Source organism: Lacerta agilis, chromosome Z (genome assembly GCF_009819535.1).
Source record: "Lacerta agilis isolate rLacAgi1 chromosome Z, rLacAgi1.pri, whole genome shotgun sequence".
Taxonomy (NCBI): domain Eukaryota; kingdom Metazoa; phylum Chordata; class Lepidosauria; order Squamata; family Lacertidae; genus Lacerta; species Lacerta agilis.
The window spans coordinates 22,909,602-22,930,973 of record NC_046331.1 but is presented as its reverse complement, the minus strand read 5'-3'; the positions used below and the strand labels follow the sequence as shown (position 1 = coordinate 22,930,973).

General features: G+C 43.0%; 1 protein-coding gene across 1 annotated transcript in view; it reads right to left on the bottom strand.

Annotated features, from left to right (window-relative positions):
• CHRDL1 (chordin like 1) overlaps positions 1 to 8,229 on the bottom strand; it is a 44,234-nt gene extending 36,005 nt beyond the window's left edge. Inside the window, exons 1-2 of the mRNA XM_033137654.1 lie at positions 7,646 to 8,229; positions 2,642 to 2,743 (exon numbers count right to left, since the gene is read on the bottom strand). Coding sequence (XP_032993545.1) covers positions 2,642 to 2,738 — 97 coding nt within the window. The 5' untranslated portion in view covers positions 2,739 to 2,743; positions 7,646 to 8,229. The remainder of the gene's footprint in view (positions 1 to 2,641; positions 2,744 to 7,645) is intronic.
• Between the last annotated feature and the right edge of the window lie 13,143 nt (positions 8,230 to 21,372).

Here is a 21,372-nt window from a genome sequence, read left to right as displayed (position 1 = left end):
CACAATAGATGTGCATAAACATATCATTGATATGCAAAAAGTGCATATCCTGTCTCATAATACTAGAACTCAGGGTAATTCAATGAAACTGAATGTTGGAAAATTCAGGACATTTATTTGCACAATGTATAGCTCAAGTGTGGAATTTGCTCCCACAAGAGGTGGTGATGGCCACCAACTTGGATGGCTTTTAAAGAGGATGAGACAGATTCATGGAATGCTATTTGCACTCAGGGCTTGCTGCTTGCAGGCTTCCCACAGGGGTATCTGGTTGACCACAGTGAGAACAAGATGCTGGAATAGATGGCCCGTGGTCTGATTCAGGAGGGCTCTTCATATGTTCTTAAGCTAATCTGCTTTGCTCAGGTGCAGTGGAGGGAATGACGAAGCAAGATTCAACTGTCACCCAAGTCTGGGGTGGGGTTGTACATGGAATGGGGGCAGCAAAATGTCTTGAACAATTTCCAGTGATCACCAAGTATGTCACCTACCATTCATGACTTTTGGATAGCAATGTCATGTCTCATAGTTTGCTAAGATTGGTAAAAACCATTCTCAGATATATATTTTTGTTTCCAAAGACCTCTTTAATATGTTTTACTAACTGCCTGGGCAATTTGTTTCCTTAAATGGTATTGCATCTTTTATTTGATTTATCTTGGATAAATATGACCTGAAAACTTCAACACATGATTTCAAACTTATGGGATGGAACCCAGGTAACCTCGGTGATGTGTATAGCAGCGCTTAAAATGGAATGAAGCAAACTCTGCATTTGTTATATCTGAGGTAAAACAGACCCTCCAGCTATTGCATTAGATTCTTGACAAGGTAATGAAAAATATACTCTCGGGGAAAACAAAGAGTTCATTCAAGATAAAATAAAATTTATCAGCTAGCTAAATAGAAAAAAGTTAAACATGCTTAGCATAAAGGCAAATGTAACAGTAGGAACATGCAGAGTTAGGCAATCTTGTGGGGAAACCAGTCCCAAATTATTAAATGTGAATCAGTCCTCCCCCATTCCCCACTAAGTCCCTCTGAACTCAGTGAGACTTACTTCTGAGTAGACATAGATAGATTTATACTGCAAATGTTATATTCAAACAAATTCAAAGTTCAGTTTTGGTATTAGTTTTATTGCAGTGCTTATAAATTTGTTAAGATTATGAACATGATAATTTGACCTTTGCTGGAAGAGTTGTGCACCTAAGTATATGTATTTCCTAGGGATGGTCACCTGACATTATTTAATTTGCAGATTTCATTTTGGATTGGGCTGGCATTGCATGCATTTCCAGATGCTCAAGTTGGCTTGCATCATATTCATTCATTATGTTAGTAATTAATTTTATGATTGATGCATTTCTACAAATGGAAAAAAAAAATCCATGGAAAAATAAAGTAGTGGAAAAAGTTGCAGAACATTTCCCCCCTTTCCTTTCCCCAACATTTCCCTCGGAGAACAGTCTACCCCACATCACTGCTTTTATCCTGGGAGCTTCAAACCAAAACTTGTGCTCTATTGGCCAACTATTAAGACTCTATTGGCCAACTATTTCATTTTCCTTCAATGTTCCTGAATTCATTGTCTGTAGAAGGGAAAATTCTGTGGGTGGGCATTCTTGCTGCCAATCAGCAGTGAATGAATCTATCAATACCAGTTGCTGGTGAGCACAAGTAGTTGTTGCACTCAGGTCTTGCTTACAGGCTTCACTTTGGGGCATCTGGTTGAGCACTGTGGGAAGAGGATACTGAGCTAGATGGTCCTTGGGTCTGATCCAGCAGCCAGCCTCTCCTTATGTTAATCTACAGCTCTACCTGCCTCTCCATCTGGAAACCTAATATCTAAGCTGTGTCATCATCTGCCAGGGGACAAATAAGACCACCCCTATCCATGGATCCCCAAGATCATCCTTCCCCAACCTGGTGCCCTTTAGATGTTTTAGACTACAGTTTCCTTCATCCCCAGCCAATACAGATGCGCTGTTGAGAAGAGTAATCCAAATAAGCCAGAGGGCATCAGGTTGGGGGAGGATGTGTTATATTCTGTATTTATGATGGATTTTAATTGTTGCAAGTTGCTTTGGAGATCCAGTCTTGATTGAAAAGTGGGGTTTAAATAAACCAGTTAAACCAACCTTCATATCAGCTTTAGAAAACATTTATATTTCTAGAGTACATCAGAACAAAATAAAAAATTGTTTCCATGTGCAATACTGTCTTTGCAAAACAATAATGACGACTGTGATCCCTTGAGAGAACAAGAGAACATCACCATCTTATCATTGGATCATTTTTTTCCCACTTCTCTGATGAATCAGATGCCCTTGCTCTCATAACTACTGTTTATTCAATTCTTGGAGCCACCCATACCATAGGCTCTGCGCTTTGCAGGTTTAAGGGCTGTGTGTGTACAGAACCAATTGATGTACACCACATGCACATTTTTCCAGGGCATGGATTGTGCATGCAGGAGCTTACATGTTTTCAGGTGTAAGTACACCTGGAGGTTGGGATGAGTCCTGTATCCACCTTTTCAATCTTCCTCCCTATTCTACACAGATGAATGCATGGTCAGGGCTAATGACACCAAGGACAGCAGGATTCTAGCTGGGCCTTCAACAAGAGTTTTACTCACATTTTCCTTGTTCTGTTTTACTTCCCTCAATGAAAAGGAGGCAGAGCACACACGCCAAAAGGAATCTAACGTTTTCCAGTGTCCACTTTTTCCTCATCTTTGCTATAAAGAAAAGGAGGGGGGAGGGGAAAAACACATTTGCTGTCAAAGAAAGCTGGAGCTGTAGAAGAAAACCCAAAGGCTATTTACAATGAAGTCCTCAAACATTATTAGACTCAGACTAGAAATTAGATGAACTGCTGGAGCAGGAGAAAACTCTGTAGAGGTCTTTTGCTAGTGTAGCATTTTTCAAGCTTCCTATCCTCTAGGAACTCCTGATACATTGATTTGTCCACTGCAGAATATCTTTGGGATTGCAAAAAATTCTGGGATTCTAGGACACACTTTCATCTTATGCAAGGCATGAGTATAGCTTGGTGCAGATACAATGCTAAATGATGGTTTAGTGCACAGTTGGGCCAGCTATGGCCCAACCTCAGCCTCATCTTAGCCTGCTCAAGTGATCAGTTCAGATCTCTAGCAAGAGTAAACTTTCACTTCCCTGGCTGCCTGCTAGGGGAGGATGGAATGGAGATTGTGTGTGTGTGAGAGTGCTAGGTTAGGTCTGGCCCTTCCCACAGTCAGAATGTGGAGTTGTTCACATCTAGTTTACCATCATGTGAATAATGCCTTCCCCCCCTCTCCTCACTTCTTATTTTGCACACTGCAAGGAGGAGATAGGAAACTTTAGCTTTTCATTTTCAGTTAACTGCAGTTTAGCTACGGTTTACTGAAACAAGTTTAGACTAATCACAGTTTGTTGAGGTTCATATGAAAAGACAAAACTCTGGTTAGTTAAAAATAGAAGCAAAAACTTCTGTCTCCTCCTCACAGTCACTTCAGAAGAGGGTCAGGGAGTACTTGAACCTAAAGATCTTGCAGGCTCATTCTCATTATATAATAAACCACAATTTATCATTATATCTGAGGGAGGACAATGACCACGCCCTGCAAGGTACCCAATCCTCTGCTGAGGTCAAATTTGCAGGGGAAGAGCAGTCAAAATAGACATTGATCAAGCTCTGGCACCACCAGAACTGGAATTATGCCTTGAGCAGATCAAAACTGAACTCAGCATTTTTGCTTGTTGGTGTCTCAATATATATGCATGGTTAATGGAGACATGTGTGGACTTTTTTTTTTTTTTAAACAATTGGAATTCTAATCTGGGTTTTTTTTTTAGTGTTACTTCTTTTAAAAACCTTAGAGCTTCTCATTTCTTATCAAACACGTGAGATAAAAAGGTGGTGATGAAACAACAGATATCTGACACTATTTCGTACAGATTAATGAATGCTTCTGAGAATTAAAAGAAATTAAAATTAAGAGCTATATTCAGTGCATGCTATGTTTTGGAATTTCTGATGCAACCTTTAATCCCATTCATCCTCTTTAAAAGTTGCTTAATGAGAGGAATGCTACAAAAACCAGAATTTCCAGAAGGCAATGCTCTGCATGTGCATAACTATTTGTTAATTTCCTTTTTTTTAATCCGAAGTTTCCACTCTTATAAATATGCATGATTAATTTTAATTAGAATCACGTGGGGTTTTAAAAAGAGTTTTCAGCAATAGCTTCTTTAATTCCCACTTTTGCAACTGTTTCCACCCCTCTTCATCATCATCATCAGACCGGCACCCCCCCCCCTTTCACAACAGCTAAAAACTGGGGAGGAACATCTGCTTTCAAGGAAATGGATTAGCCTGTTAGTGTACAATATTACCCAATACAGTGTGCGACAGCTTTTACTAGTCCATTGTCCTCCAGATGTATACGACTACAGCTCTCATTAGCCCCAGCAAGGCTGGCTGGGAGTGATGGGAGTTGTAGTTCAAAATATTTGAAGGCCACCAGATTGAGAAAGACTGGAGTATGGCAAAACCAAGCAAGTCATGTCTCTGAGTAGGCCAACCTCATCTTCACCACTGTCCCTGCTCCCCATCCACATGCTTTCTCTATCCAGACCCAACCCAGGGGAGAGTGCAAGGCAAGCAGAGAGAGCAGATCTATCTCCTCAACCTTGTCCAACTGGAGGAGAGTAGGCATGGACAGATTATTGCATTGCATTTATATTCCGCCTTTTACTCCAAGAAGTTCAAGGTGGTGTACATGGTTCTCCCCCTCCCCATTTTATCCCACACAACAACCCTGTGAGGTAGGTTTGGCTGGGAGGCAATGACTGGCCCGAGCTCAACCAGTGAGCTTCATTGGGATTCGAACCCTGGTCTCCCAAAATGCTGCACTACCACTGACTCCCAGGAGGAGCAGCAGCAGAAGGAAGAGGAGGGACAGGAACACTGAGGTCACCAGTGGCAGAACTTGGTGTCTCAAATTTCAGTGACACCCTGTGCGATTCCAGAATCCAGCATCTCCCCACCTCTAAAATGACCTTCCAACATGAGGAAACTCCCTAATACCTGCTCAGATCATTGGCCCACCTAGCTCAGTATTATCTACACATTCAGGCAGCAACTCTCCAGGGTTTCAGATGGGGCTGTTTCCGAACCTTACCTAGAGTTACAAAGGCGTGAGACTTGTAGTGGTTGTTTTTTTCTGCGATATGTGCTCAGCCAATGAGCTCTACAGGCTCTTGCTCATCCCAGTGGGGCTTTAGATTTGTCTTTCTCAAATCCCTTGGCAGCAGCACTGGTCAGAATTTTGCAATGTTTTGAAGTAGTTCTGGGTTAGTCACTCCCTCCACCTAACCTGCTTTACAGGGTTGTTGTGAGAACAAGTGAGAAAAGAAGGGCAAATAATTGTACACGTTGTGAAGAAAGCACTGCAAAAGAAATTTCTAAATACTACTTCTATCATGGCTTAGCTGAATTTCTACCATGCCTTTGGAGAAGATCTCACAAGGTCTGTGTCCAATCTTAGGATGGAAACCACAAATCTTTAGCCCTCCAGCTCTGTCTTCTTTTAGCAAGAATCCCTTATTCGATCTAAGCTTTTTTTTTTCTTTTTTTTTTAAAAAAACTCAATTACCTGCAACTTTGGCGACAGGGCAGATCCTTTCATTTAGCTGTCCCTATATTCTGACTGTGTTTTATGCCAGGATAGCATTCCAACACCATGTTACCAAGATCATATATCATCATTTAAAAATTGTTGGTGGATTTTGATGGAATGCTGCCAGGGGTGGTATGGGGATTCCCCCGCCACTGCTCCAAAAAGAGATACCAACTAAATAGTACAAAGAATTTGCAGATATGTATCCAATCAGCTCAATTTGAGCTGGGGGTTCCTGTCACTCACCCAATCTCAAAAGTTTACATTTGTACCAGAATCCACCCTATACAGTAGCTGTTTCCAGTGAACCTGGTAGATTTTTACAAAATGCTTTCCCCCATCACTGAGCTTCAGAAACCAGTACCTAAGCTTCCCCAGTAAAAGGCATGGCTTAATGAAATGCAGAACTCAGGGGCAGTTTAATTCAATGCCAATGCTTATCTCAGTGTTAGAGCATCTGTTTTAAGTGCAGAAAGTCTCAAGTTAAATCTGAAGCATCTCTAGGTTGGTCTGGGATGCTCCCTGCCTGAAACCCTGGACAACCTTTGCCACTCAGTGGAGGCAATACTGAGCTAGACAGACAAATGGTCTAACTTGGTATACACCAGCTTCCTTTGTTATCTCTGGAGCATGTGCCTCAGATCATGTGCAGAGTGTTTTTCCTCATCACTGGCTCATTGTAGGTAGCTTCTTTGTATCTTGGATTGAGCCTACTGGTTTCTTAAGCAGAAAGGATGCTTGGGGGATTGATTGTACCTTTCTGCTCAGTGGGGCAGGTGGGAGGCAGGTAAAAAGGGGCCAGGAGGACAAGCTGCAAGGTAAAGAACCATTCAAACACATGCAGCAGCCAATCCATCTTTACCCAGATGTAAGCACCACTATTTTCAATAGGACTTCCCACCAAGTGAGTGTGCATAGGACTGCAGCCCTAATGTGCTCCAAGTGTATATTGAAAGGGCGGGAATGAAAGAAAGGTTTGCTGCCACACACACACACACACACACACGAGAGAGAGAGAGAGAGAGAGAGAGAGAGATTGTCTCACTGCATCTTAAAGACCCACAGTTTCATTTTGGCCTTTTGCCACAGTTGTCCCAAGGGTACCACAAGATTCTCTTTCTCTCTCCCCCCCCCCACCTCTCTTGTCTTTTGCAAGATATTTCAAGCAATATACAAAGGGAATTTTTTTAAAGATATCGTTCCAACTGCAGCTAGGCAAACAATATCCATCTCAAAGGAAGCAATGCTAACCTCCCAGAGCCTATTTACATTGGAGTGACAGCATGCCCCCACAAAATGACTTAAGAACTCAACTGGATCGTACCAAAGGGGGCCCAGCTAGTCCAGCATCCTTTCTTCACAGCTGTGACCAACCAGATGCTTTTGGGAAGCCCACAAACAACAGGTATTCAGAAGCACAGCCCTGTTAGGCTGCTGGAGGCAAGCAGAGTCTTGTGCCATCTTAAAGCGCGTGCCTAAAGCTACTCCCGAATTCAGTGGTACAGACTTACTCCCAGATAAGCGTGTGAAGGATTGCAGCCTGTGAAGCGTTACCTGGAAGGCAAGTCCCAGTGAACTCAATGGGGCTTGCTTTCATTGTCGACATGCGCAAGGCTAGGGGTGTGCTGTAAAACTGCGGTCCTAAGCACACTCCCCTTGGAGCATGTTCCATGGAACGCATTAGCACTTGCTGCTGAGTAGACATGTCTGGATTGTAACTCTCACACACCGCGATCCTAACCATTTCTAATGGGAAGGAAACCCTATTGGATTCACTGGCGCTTCCTCCCAGGTAGGTGGCGTTAGGATTGCACCCTGAAATAGATGCAACGCGTGCAGCTGTCTAGGACCAAAGACGGGGGTCCTCCGCACTTTTCTGCGGAGGCAAAGCACAACCAGGTTGGCCGTTGACTTGACTCTGCTCAGTAAAGAGGGACCGCCGCCCGATATACTAACCTGACTTGTCAATTTCTAGCGTGATTCTTGCGCACCCTCTGAAGCGGCAGCCACCGCGACTTTCCCTCAGCCCTGAACTGGTCCAAAACGCCGGGCGGGAGGCGCGGCTTGTTCCTTAAAGCGAAGCGCTCTCTCCACGATGCACACACGCACGGAGGGCTCCTGCTCCACTGCAAAGGGACGAATCGCACCGGCCTGCTCACTTGGTGGTGTTCACCATCGAAGTGTGTTTGTGTGGAGGAGGAGGAGGAGGAGGAGGAATCTCACCGAGAGCAGCCTTCAGAGAAGCAGCTGCCGTTTCAAGAACAAACACGGAGGAGCAGAGGCGAGCGGTGTCGGGGCCGTCGGATCTCTCCAAAGCTTTTGGAGTGGCCAGAGCTCAGGGAGGGTGCGAAGGCTCTGCTTTTCTGGAGGGGGGCGGAGAACGAGGGACACCTGCTGTGCCGGCCGCCCACCGCCGCTGCCGCCGCCTTCCCCGCCCCCCAATGTTCTTGCCAACGAGAGCCGTCGAGTGGATGATGCGCGCCTCACCACGGATCCGCCTGTCGGGGCGGCTCTGCAAGCAGCCGCGGGTGACTGAGTGCTGAGATGCGCCTCCCACAGGCCTAGCTTTTCTTTCTCCTCCTCCTCCTCCTGCTGCCGCCGCCCCCACCCCACCCCCCCCACTTTCTTGGCACACAAATGGCGATTGACAAAGGTAGCGCCGGGTGGGGTTCCTTTCCTTATTGCCAGTGAAGGTGGGGAGGCGAACGAGGACCGGTGTGTGTTGTACAGTGCCACTGCTAGAAAACATTGGATGGAGTGGGTCAACAAAGTGCATGGGGAGGGGTAGAGCGAGGGAGCACACCAACGTGTGTGTGTGTGTGTGTGTGTGTGCTTTGTTGTAGCCCGGCAAGTGAAGCAGCCAAGCAAGAGAATGGTGCCACTTAAACAGTTACTTATTTATATAGTATTTAAATTATTTATAACCCACTCTTCATTGTTTGCACAATCCCAGCATGAGGATCCCATACAATCCCATACAGTGAAACATACAATGTGCTTCCCTAAAACAACTTAAATGGAAATCCCTCATTAGGAACCAAATGCTGGCATCTCTCATTCCTGATTTGCACCCTCAGAAAGCTCACTCTTATGCACGAATGACATGAACACCCTTCTTAGTGCTAATATCCTCACCTCATAGCACACACCTTTATTTATTTGGACACATTGACTACATGATTGGTTGTTAAGGAAGGTCACTCCGACTCAAGAGTCCCCTGAGCATGTGAAAACTGTCTTTCCTTACAGGTTGCTACAGGGATCTCTAGCAAGGTGGGGCATGCAGGTGCTTCCCCCCCTCTTCTCTCTCTAACCTGGCCTGTGATGTGGTAGTCACAATTTCCGTGCATTCTGAATGGTGAGCTCAGTTGATTGTTTGCCAGGGAAATTAGGCTGAAGAAACCTAAGAGCCGTTAAAAAGAAAGATGTGAAGGAGACAGATAGACCCCCTCACCAAGTAAAAGATGCCATCCCCTTCAGTCTCCTTCTTGCCACATACCAGTCTGGACACAGGGTGAATGAACAAAAGCCACAGGACACAGGAGCTGTGCGTTGTAATCACAATCTACATAAGATGAGAAATGAAGAGGGGTGGAATTGTCCTCTTGATTTTTTCTTCTTCTGGCAAGGGTTCTCTGCTTCTAAAAGCTGTACAGCAGAGAGATGTTCAGCACTGGTGGTGCTACCAGGACAGGAATTTTGAGGTGAAGGCCAGGGACCAGCAATGCAGAAGGAGCAGGGTGGGGGATGGGAGCCCAATGCAACAGCAGGTCCCTTCCTGACTTATTGCCTGCATAAAAGTGTGGTTCAGTTGTCAGTGTTGCTGGCTTCTTTGTTTGCGAATAGGAACATAGGAAGCTACCTTTTACCAAGTCTTTGCTCCTACAGATTGGTCTATCTGGCTCAATAGAGTCTGCTCTGATAGGCAGCAGCTCTCCAGAGTTTCAGGCCAGAGCTTTTCCCAGCCCTGTCTGGAGACACCAATAAACAAACCTGGGCATATGCAAGGCAGATACTCTACTACTAAGCTTGTTCCCCACACAAGATGGGGTGCCATCTTGTTGTTGTCCTCAGCAACAAATTTCTTGCACCTGCTCTGCAGAATGATGTCCCAATGTAGATTTGTGGATGTGGATGGGTCACGCAGCTAATTCTCCCTTTCCCATTCTTCATTGTCCATTTAGATGATTGGGTTACTCTTGTGGCCCTCCAGATGTTGTCAGATTCCAAATCCCACCATCCCAGACCACACTGACCCTGCTGGCTGGGGCTGAATTGGCACCCCACCACATCTGGAGGGCTGCAGATTCCCCATCCATGGGTTAGGAAGTGTCAAGGTCACCTTGAAATTCTATCAAGACTGGATTAAATTCCTGACTCACGTCACATCATATGCTTGGTCAGACTTGGACGTCTCTGGGCTTGTTGTGACCCATGGAACTAATAGGAAGAGATCAGGGAAGAAAGCCTGAGCAATGATCTGAGAAAAAGGGTGAGAAGATCTTTAAAAGGCATCATTGTCTGGAGGGAAACAAGTGACAGCTTATTTCCCCCTCCCCTTAATTTGGTGGCAGGGCATGGGAGGCTTAACACTGCTGGCAAGTCAGGAGTCCCCCTCCCCTTGACCCCAAGACAGGCAGTAAAACTGAACACTGTGTATAGCTTGTCTCCCAGGAACTTAAGACCTTAACAAAGCCCAAGAATGACGCAGTACAGGGCAGTTAGAATTTGCCTAAAGGTGTTTCTCAGCTTCCATTGTGGTAGGCCCTCTGATCAATGGAAATGTGTGTTATGGATAGAGATAGGGAAGAAAACCAATTTTTTTGTCTGCCTTTAAAGGCAAATCCTTTATGAACTTCCTGAGATGATACATGAATTGGAGCACAGCCATCCTTTGAAATATGCACATCTCCAAATTTCACAATGTAGTTTAAAGTAGTTGTTTTTAATTGTATGGGTTCTTTTTACTGAAAATTTCAATATTTTATTCATTTTGTAAACTGCTTTGAGTTTTTTGTTTTTGTTTTTTTACAATCAAGTTATATATAAATTTTGTGAAATAAATAAAATAAGATATAGTTGTGGACCAGAGTATCTAAGAAGTTGCCTTTCTTCCGACATCCCACATGGCTTGCTTAGATCTGTGGATGAAGATCTGTTAATGGTACCACACACCCCTGCAGTAAAGTGTGCGTTGTGTTGAGCTTGTCCTTTTATTCATTTATTTACTGCATTCATCATCTACCTTCTTCTCCCAGGAGCTCAAGGCGGCAAATTGTTCTCCCTCTCCTAACTTAATCCCCACAGCACCCCTGTGAGGGAGGTTAGGTTGAGAGGCAGTGGCTGGCCCAAGGTCACCTAGTGAGCTCCATGACTGAGGCAGGGTTTGCACCCTGGTCTCCTGGGTCCTAGTCTAACCACTATACCACACTGGCTGACACTGGCTACAGTACCAGTTCTCTGGAATTTTCTTACCAGTGGAGGTAACCCTCAACATCATTATGTTTTCAATAGTTGTTGTAAATGGCCACTTATCCTATTCCAGGTGGGCCGTGGTTGCAGCCCCCTCGCAGGTCAGCCACCATTCCTGGCAGCCAGGACCACACGGACTCACCCAGCTGTTGAAAACTATCCAGCTGGCCACATTGCACATCAGGAATTGCCCGTCAAAACTCCAAATCTGAATGGGCCAATCAGGGGGCACTTTAGTGTGAGGGGCCTCGCTGGCAGACCGGGAATCGGATGTTTCCATCTTGGTCCACCAGTCACTATTCTTTCTTCCAAACCTTCCCAAATCAGTCTGAAGTTTCAAAGACTGTTTTTATTACCTATATTACATTTTATATTCTAGTTTTGTGTAATACTTGGGGATTTTCGAATATGGAGCAGGTCTGAAATAAAATACAATGATTAAAACAACCAGACCTTAAGTTGGCTCTGGCAGCATATTGGCAACTAGTCCCGATCCTTAAGCCAAAGGTCAAGGGAATCTAGTTTAATGCTGATGAAAATCTTAAGTAGGTGCTGGATAAATCTTAAGAAGTTCTAGCAAGCACCTATAATCCTATTACATGAAAATGCAAAAAAAATAAAAATAAAAAATGATTAGAAACCCTAAGGGAAAGAAACAGTTAATACCAGTGTTTGTAGATGTGTGTGTGTGTGTGTGTGGTGTGTGTGTCCATTTGCAATATTAAGGGTCCTGTCACACAACAACCGTTTCTTTGATTCATTCTGTCCTGCCTTCCACCTCTCAGTGTTTAGCTGAACACACAGGCTGTGAAATTATCAGGCCTGGACTCAAGCCAGTACAAACCAATTTATTGGGGTCCAGCAATTAACTAAAACCTAGAAAGCTTGATTAATTATGGCATCACTCAGCAGGGAACATTGATATACAGAGGGAGGGGGAAGGGAGATCGGGTGTTCTTGCACAATTTCTATTCATTTCAGTGGGGCTTGTGGAGGAGAATTTCGGGAGGGGGTGTGGTGCCCCCAAACAAATAATTTATGCTGCCAATAAACAGCGAATTCCCAGAGTCATAGGATGGTCGGTTGCATTTAATACTCAGAAGCTGCTTAATATAACATGTTCCTTTTTGTATCCATCGTAAGAGGTTAAAATGGAGTAAAGTTTCTACTACCAAGGCTCTTAGGATCACAGCACCGGTACGTACTTTTGAACACTGTTGCTATTGAAATCAGGAAGGAATCTACGATCCTGCTGTTTTGTCGCCCTGCTGAAAATGTTTTTGTTTTCACCCAGGAGTTTTAAGAGAAATTTTTTCAGTGTTAGTCATTTGTCTTGCATCTTACTATGTTACACATTTATTACGTTTAAATGATGTTATTGTTACCATTACTACAGTCTTTTTAAATTTATTTATTTTGCAAATTTATAAACCACTTTCAGAGCCTGAGGCTATCAAAGTGCTGTGTAACAAGATGAAAATAAGATAAAATACAAGTTCTAAAATCAATTAAAACCATTTCTATAAACTCTAAAAAACCAACAAACTCTCTACAAATTCTGAAAAGTAGTGAAACCATTCCTGCTGATGGCATTTTGTGAGTTGGCAGACTATAAATATTCTAAGGAATTAATTGACCTGAGTTGTTGTGTCTATTAATTTATACTATGAGTGGAATTAGCATTGGGTACAAGCACTGTGGCATAGATTTCATGTGAAAGACATATTACAAACATAGGAAACTCCATTTACTAACAGGTAGGTAGCCGTGTTGGTCTGCCATAGTCAAAACAAAATAAAAAAAATCCTTCCAGTGGCACCTTAGAGTTTGTTCTTGGTATGAGCTTTCGTGCACACTTAGTTGGCCTCTAAGGTGCTACTGGAAGGATTTTTTTTTATTTTTTATTTTGTTTGTCCATTTTACTAAGTACATCACTGGCCATGCAGGGCCAGATCTACAATGAAACTAACGAAGCCTAAGCTTCAGGGCCCCTAATTCCTGTACGAGCCCCGGAAGTGACTTCAGTCCACGTTGCTTAAAATGTTTGTGTCTAGTAGACCCAATTTGAGTCACATGACTCACATTGATACTTTTTGTTGTATATATTTCAACAATCTCAGAGTTTGAGAGTCAGTACTGCAGATGTTATAAAGGTATAGTCATCTGTTGGGGAAAATATGTTGACTATCTAGATAAGGTTTGCCAATTGTGAAATTTTGACATTTAACTCAAGGCGTATAAAGAAACAGAAAGAAGAAGACTTAACAACATTAAATAAGTCAATGAAATGACAAGAAGTGATCAAATGGAAGTTGGGATTTCATAAGTTGTAAAGGGTGAAAGGGAAAGAGGTGTAGAAAGGGTGAGCAAGGTATGAGGTAATGTAATAAAAACGTGTAAATAATGATGGTATAAAGAAGGCATAACAAGAAAGAAGGGAAGTCCAAGACTCCAAGATTCAGCAAGATATTTGTGATATGACTTTTTATTTTTCAAGCTATTCTTCAATGTATAGTTTTTGTAAACAATTTTTTGTACTTATGTTTGTATGCATATAAATCAATAAAAATATTTGGGGAAAAAAAATAAAGGTCTAGTCATCTGTCATGGAATAACCCCACTGTTGAAGATAGCAGTGGTTACCCAGACCTTGTTGTTGATTGCAAAGGGGCCCCTGTGACAGGTCAGCTTCAGGGGCCCAAAAATGTAGGTCCGCCACTAGGTCCATGTTCTATTGTTCCACACTGACTGGAAGTGCTGCTCCGGTTTTAAGGAGGTCTCTCTCAGCCCTATCTGGAGATGACAGGAACGGATTGTGGGACCTTCTGTGAGCAAGGTAGATGCTCCACCACTGAGCTAGGACTCTTTCCTCTTCTTCCACCTCTCCATCTTCTTCTTCTGCTCCTCCTCAATTACAACTACTTTTTGGTTCCATTTTGGAAACTGGTAGAGCAAAGTAGTAAAAAGATTAAGTTATAAATCAGGAAGTTCCCAGTTCATATACCACCTCTCTTGTCAGGAATTCACATTTTGGTCTTAGGCAAATCACTCTCTATCAATCTCATTCCCCACATCTGCAGTATGGGGATAATTATACAGGTACATATTTACCTTGTTTACATGGTTGTTGCAGGGATTACAGCTAATAATGCATGATAGTGGGTTATTAGCAGCAGCAGTTGTTGTTATTTTCATATGTTAAACTATTCAAAAATAAAGCCTATCAGCTTTCCCCTACCAGCAACCTCCCACAGACCTATGAAAAGCCTTTCCAGAGATGCACCCCAATAGGCAGGAGCAAAGCTGCTGGAAGAAAAAACTGTTCAAACTGCAAACAAGATTAAAAGTGCATGACCATTCAGAGTGTGGACAGGAAGCGTTGCCCTTACTCTGAACTGGCTCTGTAAAGTTGTCACATAGCCAAAATACATTTCCTACATGGTGTCACAGCACTGTCACATTCGCTATGTGATTTATCACATTCACTGTGTGATTTTATTTGCAGGAAGAATAAGCTGCAGCTAGGAAAATGGCACCGAAGCAGTTATAATTCTTTGGGGCTGACTGCATCTTTCTAAGGCTCCAAATCTCGCTGAATGCAGAACTGTTGAATTGTTTTAATATAATGTATCCTAAATAACAGATTAAGGCACCTTATTTAATTATAGCTGTAGTTGCTGTGTTAATAACAACAACAACAATAATAAATTTGCTCTGATACAGGTAACTGTGGCAACAATGAAAGATGGTCACCAGATAAAGGGCCTTTTTTAGGAATCCAAAGTTGTTGAGCTTTTTTATTTTCATTTTGGTTGCGGGGGGGGGGCAGGATCCTACAATCAACCCACGATCGACCACAGACCCCTTGCGATTGAACAGTAGATTGATCGACCTGTGGGATGCCTTCCCCAAGGAGGCTCATCTGGTGCACACCTGAATGCCTTCTTTTTGCTGCTAAGTAAATATTTCTTTTTCTTTTTAAAAATTCATACATTTTTAAAAATCTGTACTTTTAATCTCCAGTATTGTGTGGTGCTCTGGTTGTTTAACTCATGAGTTGTTTTTGTTTTTGTTTTTTAAAGGTTTTGTATTCATTGCTTTTTGCTACGAGCTTTAGATTCTTTTCTCTGGCTCAGGCTGATGGTTTTACTTTGTAGAATGTTGTTCCTTTGGAATGTGCCATTTTAATTTGTCTATTGCTGCAGATCATGTGGGAACTATCATTATTTGGGTGTCTGACAAACAGAATGGACAAACTCATAAAAATATATGAGACATTGCACACCCACCCACACCCAGGCTACAGGAGAGGCAGTGGGGCTCATTCAATTGGCTCTGCTGAGAGACTGGCTGAAATGCTTCCATTCAGGCTGGTTATTCTCAGAACAAGCATAGGCATTCTAATCCCCCTTACAGATCGAACCACTCAAACAAGAGTAGAGGTGAGCATGCCAACTTTGCCCTTCTCACGGTCCTTGTCATGTTCTGTGACAGGCATGGACAACTTCAGGCCCACTCTCCAGGAGTTATTTGTGCAACTCATGGAGAGTGAGAGAAGCTGAAGGCAGATCTGTCATGCTCCTTCCCACTCTTCCTCATCACCTGTGGGATTGGAAACCCAGACAGAACATAAGATCTGGTTCCTGAATCTTCTTGTTTCCCCCTCCCCTCCCCATCCCCTTTCCCTCTTGTGCCATGCCTGTTAGATTGTAAACCTTAAGGCAGCATCTGTGTGTTTGGTGTTTTTTTAAAAAAATCTGTACAATGTTTAGTAAATGTTAGGCAGTTTATAAATGAGATAATAATGGTTATGATGACATGATAATAATGGTTTTCACATTTAAGTAAAGTTGTGAGACATAAATGATCCCAGGGCTCATTTATGAGGGCATCCTCCTGAACCACGTTCACAGGGCTGATGTTTTGGGATAGCCAGTGAGATAGGAAAAGCTGCCTCCTCCAATTTGGCTATGGACGTTGAGGATTTGAAGAATGTTTTTTTTTCCTCTCTCTCCCAAAGATATTGGCAGTGCAAATGAGGATTTGCGGAAGGTCATCTAATTCAATCTTCGGTTCTGGCAGTCCTTCACAAAGGCTGCCAGAGAAGGCCATGGTTTGCTAATGTTTAACTGTGAATACCCAACAGGGGTCCTCCACAGGGCTGAATAGAGTCAATTGTGATATTTTTCTAAATATGAGTGACTCAGCTGTCTCCGCTTGTGAAGAGCTGCCAGGGTCACAGATACAATCAGACAAGCCCCCTGCCTTCCCTTACAACCAGTGGGTGGAAAGGAGGGGGTGGTGATGGTGAGGACCAGCCATTAACGAGACTTGGCTGGATCCTAAGAGGCTGCTGCTGTGGACTGGCTGGTTCTGTTCCCAGAGCAAAGGCTCACATGTAGGGATGGGGGAAGAATTTGATTCACTTCGCATTTAAAGGAGAACCTGAACCTACCTAATTTTCACTTTTCAAAACCACAGGAGAACTGAAACACAGTTGTCTTTCAAAATTCACGCTTCTCTGAATTTTGCAATCCAGTCAAGCAGTGTGTAGCAAATGTAGCATGTGTATCAAAATGCATATAATAATGAGAATAACGTATTGGAATGTTAGGTATATTAAGTAAGATTGCTCTGCAAGAATGAAGCAAAATTGCATACAAAATTATATATTAGGAGAAATTCACACTAAAATGCTGATGCATTTTCATGAGGACTTTTTAAAAAAACAAGAACAAAGAGATATGAAAATATGGAGAACTGAACTTTAAGTGTGGTGTGTGGGGGGGGGGAATCCACCACCACCCTTGAGAGAATAAAATGGACAGAATCACCCATCTGAGCTCTTAGGACAGGTGGCCTGACTGAATTGTAAATTCTCCTTGCTTATGATAATGTTGGAGGTAAACAAAAATCCTGTATGCATTGCTTCAACAACTCACTATTTCATAATTCTCACTCCTCCTCTCTCTCAATTTTGCCTCACTCCCTGAAATCTTAATGCCAACTACTGTCCTTTCATACTGAAATTTATCTCCTGTGAGGATTATATGGGGGTGGGGTAATCAGGTTTCCACTAGTTTAATTCCACCCCAATCTGCAAACTGGACTCCTGACCCTAAGCAGGTTTTGTCCTGGGATAACGGCTGCCTTTTACAGTTTGATTGTATTTTGCTGGTGTCAATTCCCAATCCTTTGAGACATGGATCGCCTAGATCTTAATTAAATCATCAATCATTTTCTGAAGCGGGGGACATTGATACTAGGGACAAGGCATTGCTCTGATGTGGTTAGCCATCTAAAATGTTAGATTCTTGGGAACACAGGAAGCTGTCTTATACTGAGCCAGAGCACTGGTCCGTCTAGGGCAATCAGGTCTGACTGGCAACAGCTCTCTAGGGCAGTGTTCCTCAAACTTGGGTCTCTAACTGTTTTTGTACTACAACTCCCATCAGCCCTAGCCAGTGGTCAGGCATGATGGGAATTGTAGTCCAAAACCAGCTGGAGACCCAAGTTTGGGAAACACTGTTCTAGGGTTTCAGACAGGAGTTTTTCCTCGCCCTCCCTGGAGATTCCAGGGATTGAACCTAGGATCCTTTGAATGTAAATATGCTGCCCACCCTTTGTATTAGCAACTGGCCCACTAAATGTGGACATGTTGGCTTGAAATAAGCTGCACAGTCAGTTTGGAAGATATGGTCAAATCATTCATATCTGGGAAAGGACGCAGAGTGGCTGATGTCACATTGTCTCTGCTCTCAGAGAACTTTGTTCTTAGGAGCACAGTGCTTTTGAGAAGCAGGGTACAAAGGTGAAAATTCCTCCTCAAAAGCTAATTACCTCTCCATGACTCTCAGCTTAGCCTGAAGATGCCAGTGTAAGCAGTCCACATGGAGCTGGACCTTCTGATTCCTCTTCTTTCATCCAACAAGAGGATGGCAGAGCCTACCATGAGTGAACACTGAGGGCAGATCTGCAGCTGCAAGTTGTTCAAAAAGCAAGCTGGAATAATGTGTGCCCCTCCACCACCTCTTGCCCTCCACGGGCATGCTTTTATAACATGTTCACAAGAAGCAACGGACAGAGATTAGGCCAGCTTTCAAAACAATATGCATTAATGTTTTCAGATAGCAGAAACGTTATGTGGCAATTTCTGCATTCACTGGTGGACTCCAAATTGTAGCCAAACACACCCTACTCAGAATAGAGCCTTTAAAATTAATAGTCCTTTAATTTCAGGGGGTGTGCTCAGAGTATGACTAGCATTGGATACAGACCAATTTAAATTTTCAGAACACTGTGAAACCATAACTTAACTTAGACAAGAACCCATATTTCTTACCCTACTCACTAAAAGACAACCAATTTATTATGGATTTGTATTGTTACTGGCTTTCCTCCTTAAAACTACCATAGTGCGTTAATTTAGAGATAGGGAACCTGTCCCCCCCAGATGTTGCTGGGAATGAAGCTCCCATCAGTTCCAGCCAACATGGCCAATGGCCAGGGGTGATGGGATCTGTAGTCCAACAACATCTGGAGGGGATCAGGTTCATCACCCCCAATTTCCCTTATTTATTCATCTAGATGGTGTTTTCAATTTCCCTGCACAATAAATCCTAACCAATGAGTTCACTTCACTTCATGCAGCAGACCTGGGCCCAAGGAGTAGCCCACTCAGATGCCACAACCCCCTGCTGCGGTTCCCCACTAGCCATTTTATGATGTTATACTTCTTAAATGAAAAGGGGGCATAGGTATCCACAAGTCTGCTGTGTTTGCTACCTTAATTATTGCTAATGCTATAGTTTCGCGGTACATTTGATGTTGTTCAGCATCCTGGAATCTATCAGCTGAAGGGTGGCATATGAACGAATACAAATGAATGGATAAATAAAATGTACTAAAATAAATAAGTGGAATTGAAAAGCATCCTATAAATGATTGGTGGATGCACAGGAAAGGTTTTGTGTGTGTGTGTGGTGTGTGTGTGTAGACTAGCATCCAGATGTGGTCCACCAAGTGGGACCTTGTGCACTGAACTGACCTCCCCACCACCTTTTGTAATTGTTAATGCATTGTCTTTAAATGCCATCATATTTATTCTTCATGAGCATAGTTTTACCATGGAAAAGCAGCATGCAAATAAACTTACGATGTTGATGATCTTGCTTCTAGAATGATCTCACTAGGTAGCCTTAAGCAAGCCATTCTTTCAGTCTCAGTCCTCCCTTTTGTAATATGGAGGTTGTTATTATTGACTTTACAGGGCTCTTGTGAGAATTACATGGTAATAAATGTGAAGCATCTTCAGCAGTGAAGGGCACAGTATAAAATGCCAGGAGTTGTATCCAGCTAAGTTTTACTCAAAGCAGACCCATTGAAATTAATGGACCCAATTTAGTCATGTCCATAAATTTAAATGGGTGTACTCTGAGTAAGTATAGCATTGGATAAAACCGCAAGCATGTAAAAGGCAACATTCTTCAAGCAGACATCAAATAGATTACCTATTTTATAATGTTTACTTTGCTGCTAGGGCAACGGATTTTGAAAATTCTGCTTTCTAACCAGGGCAGTTGTTTTGGAAAACTCTTCAGCCCACTGGGATTGCAAAAATGGAGCAGATAAATGAGTTACCTGCCAAGGCACATTCTGTGGGGCGGTTTATGATAAAAATTTAAAAGGAAAGGATTCTCTTGGAGCAAGATGCCTCATTTAATTGATGGTTAGTGGCATCTTGCTGTGATGGCAAATTCAAAATAAGCAGCACTGCAGCCCATTGTGTTATGAAGTAGTAGCTTTTAAAAAACAAAGCATTAAAGAGTACAAAGACTCACAGGCAATTAAAAAGGCATTATCCATTGTTAGTTACAGTGGTACTTGGGGACTTTAATAGTGTCCCTCTCTGGTTTCTTAAGAGGGAATACTGACACTTAGCGGAGAAATCCCAGCATTACAATTAAGTAGTTTCGATTGGCTCATGCTGGGGTCCCACGATACATGAAACATGTTATTTTATTTAGGCAGGTCACTAGTGTCATGATGTTTAAGCACCTACTGAATACAATTTTCTTTCCAAAGGTTTTCCCTGCGGCGTGACGTCAATTTTATATCTGAAAAATAATATTTTACCCTTCCCTCTTGCTGTGGTCTAGACAACTACTACCACCACTATTAAATTGTTGTCCCTTCCCTGAACCTCCTGTTTATATTAAGGGGAGGAAATTCTTATTGGTGCATCTTTGGGGCTACTCCAGATCAGTGGCCCAACTCAGTGCAAGGCACGTTCAAATGGATCCTTCTAGCAATGCATTAAGAACATGATTAGCAGGAAGTGAATTAGGCAGATTAAAAAAGAGAGAGAAATATAGTTCATTATTTTAAAATATTTTATAGTGTGTTGTTACACACTCTCCAACATGCAGCAGAGGAAAAATGAAATGAGTTTCTTTGAGGGCTGCGCTCCTCTGTGAGTCATGTGACTCGTGCAAGAACATGCTCAACCCCCCCCCCCCAATGTTCTTCTTTAGGGGCTGCAATCTTGCAGGAGCCAAAACAGAGCAACCCGGGAACCAATCAGCCAGGATGGCTTCTGTACTTCTAGGATGTCCTGCAGAAAGTGGGACAGTTGAGGGTATTGTATTTAGCCCATTATTTTGAACAAGTTTCACCAGCCTTTGCCAATATGGCATTCTCCTGATGTTTGGAATACAACTCCCAGACTGTAGGGCTCTCCAGTCCAAGTGCAGTTTATCTTATGGCCAAAGAACCATAAGAAGGGAGAGCAAGCAAGGGCCTTTAAATCGCCCACCAGCGGTTAGAACCAGGACAATAGACTGACCAGCCCCACAGGCACCTGCAGGCTATAGTCTTCTCTACTAGAGTGAGGTTTATTTCTGTTTAAATCATACTAATTATTTCTAAATTTGCACCTATACTTATAAATCAGCACATGCAAATTTTAACTTCAAATTGCCTTAAGTTAACCCAGCTGCACAGAGCTTGTCTGAAGCCAGGGGTAGAAGTCTGGGAGGCATGGGGCATTCTTGGCATGACACAATAAGCCTGGCAGGCCCTTGGCAACACCCCTCAACCAGCTTAGTCCTCCAAGGCCCAGGGCAAGTGTACCCAGCTGCCCTGCTCTTCACAGTCCTGCAGCTGGACGTGGCCTCTCCTACTCATTCTGTTGAATAGGAATCCTCAACTTG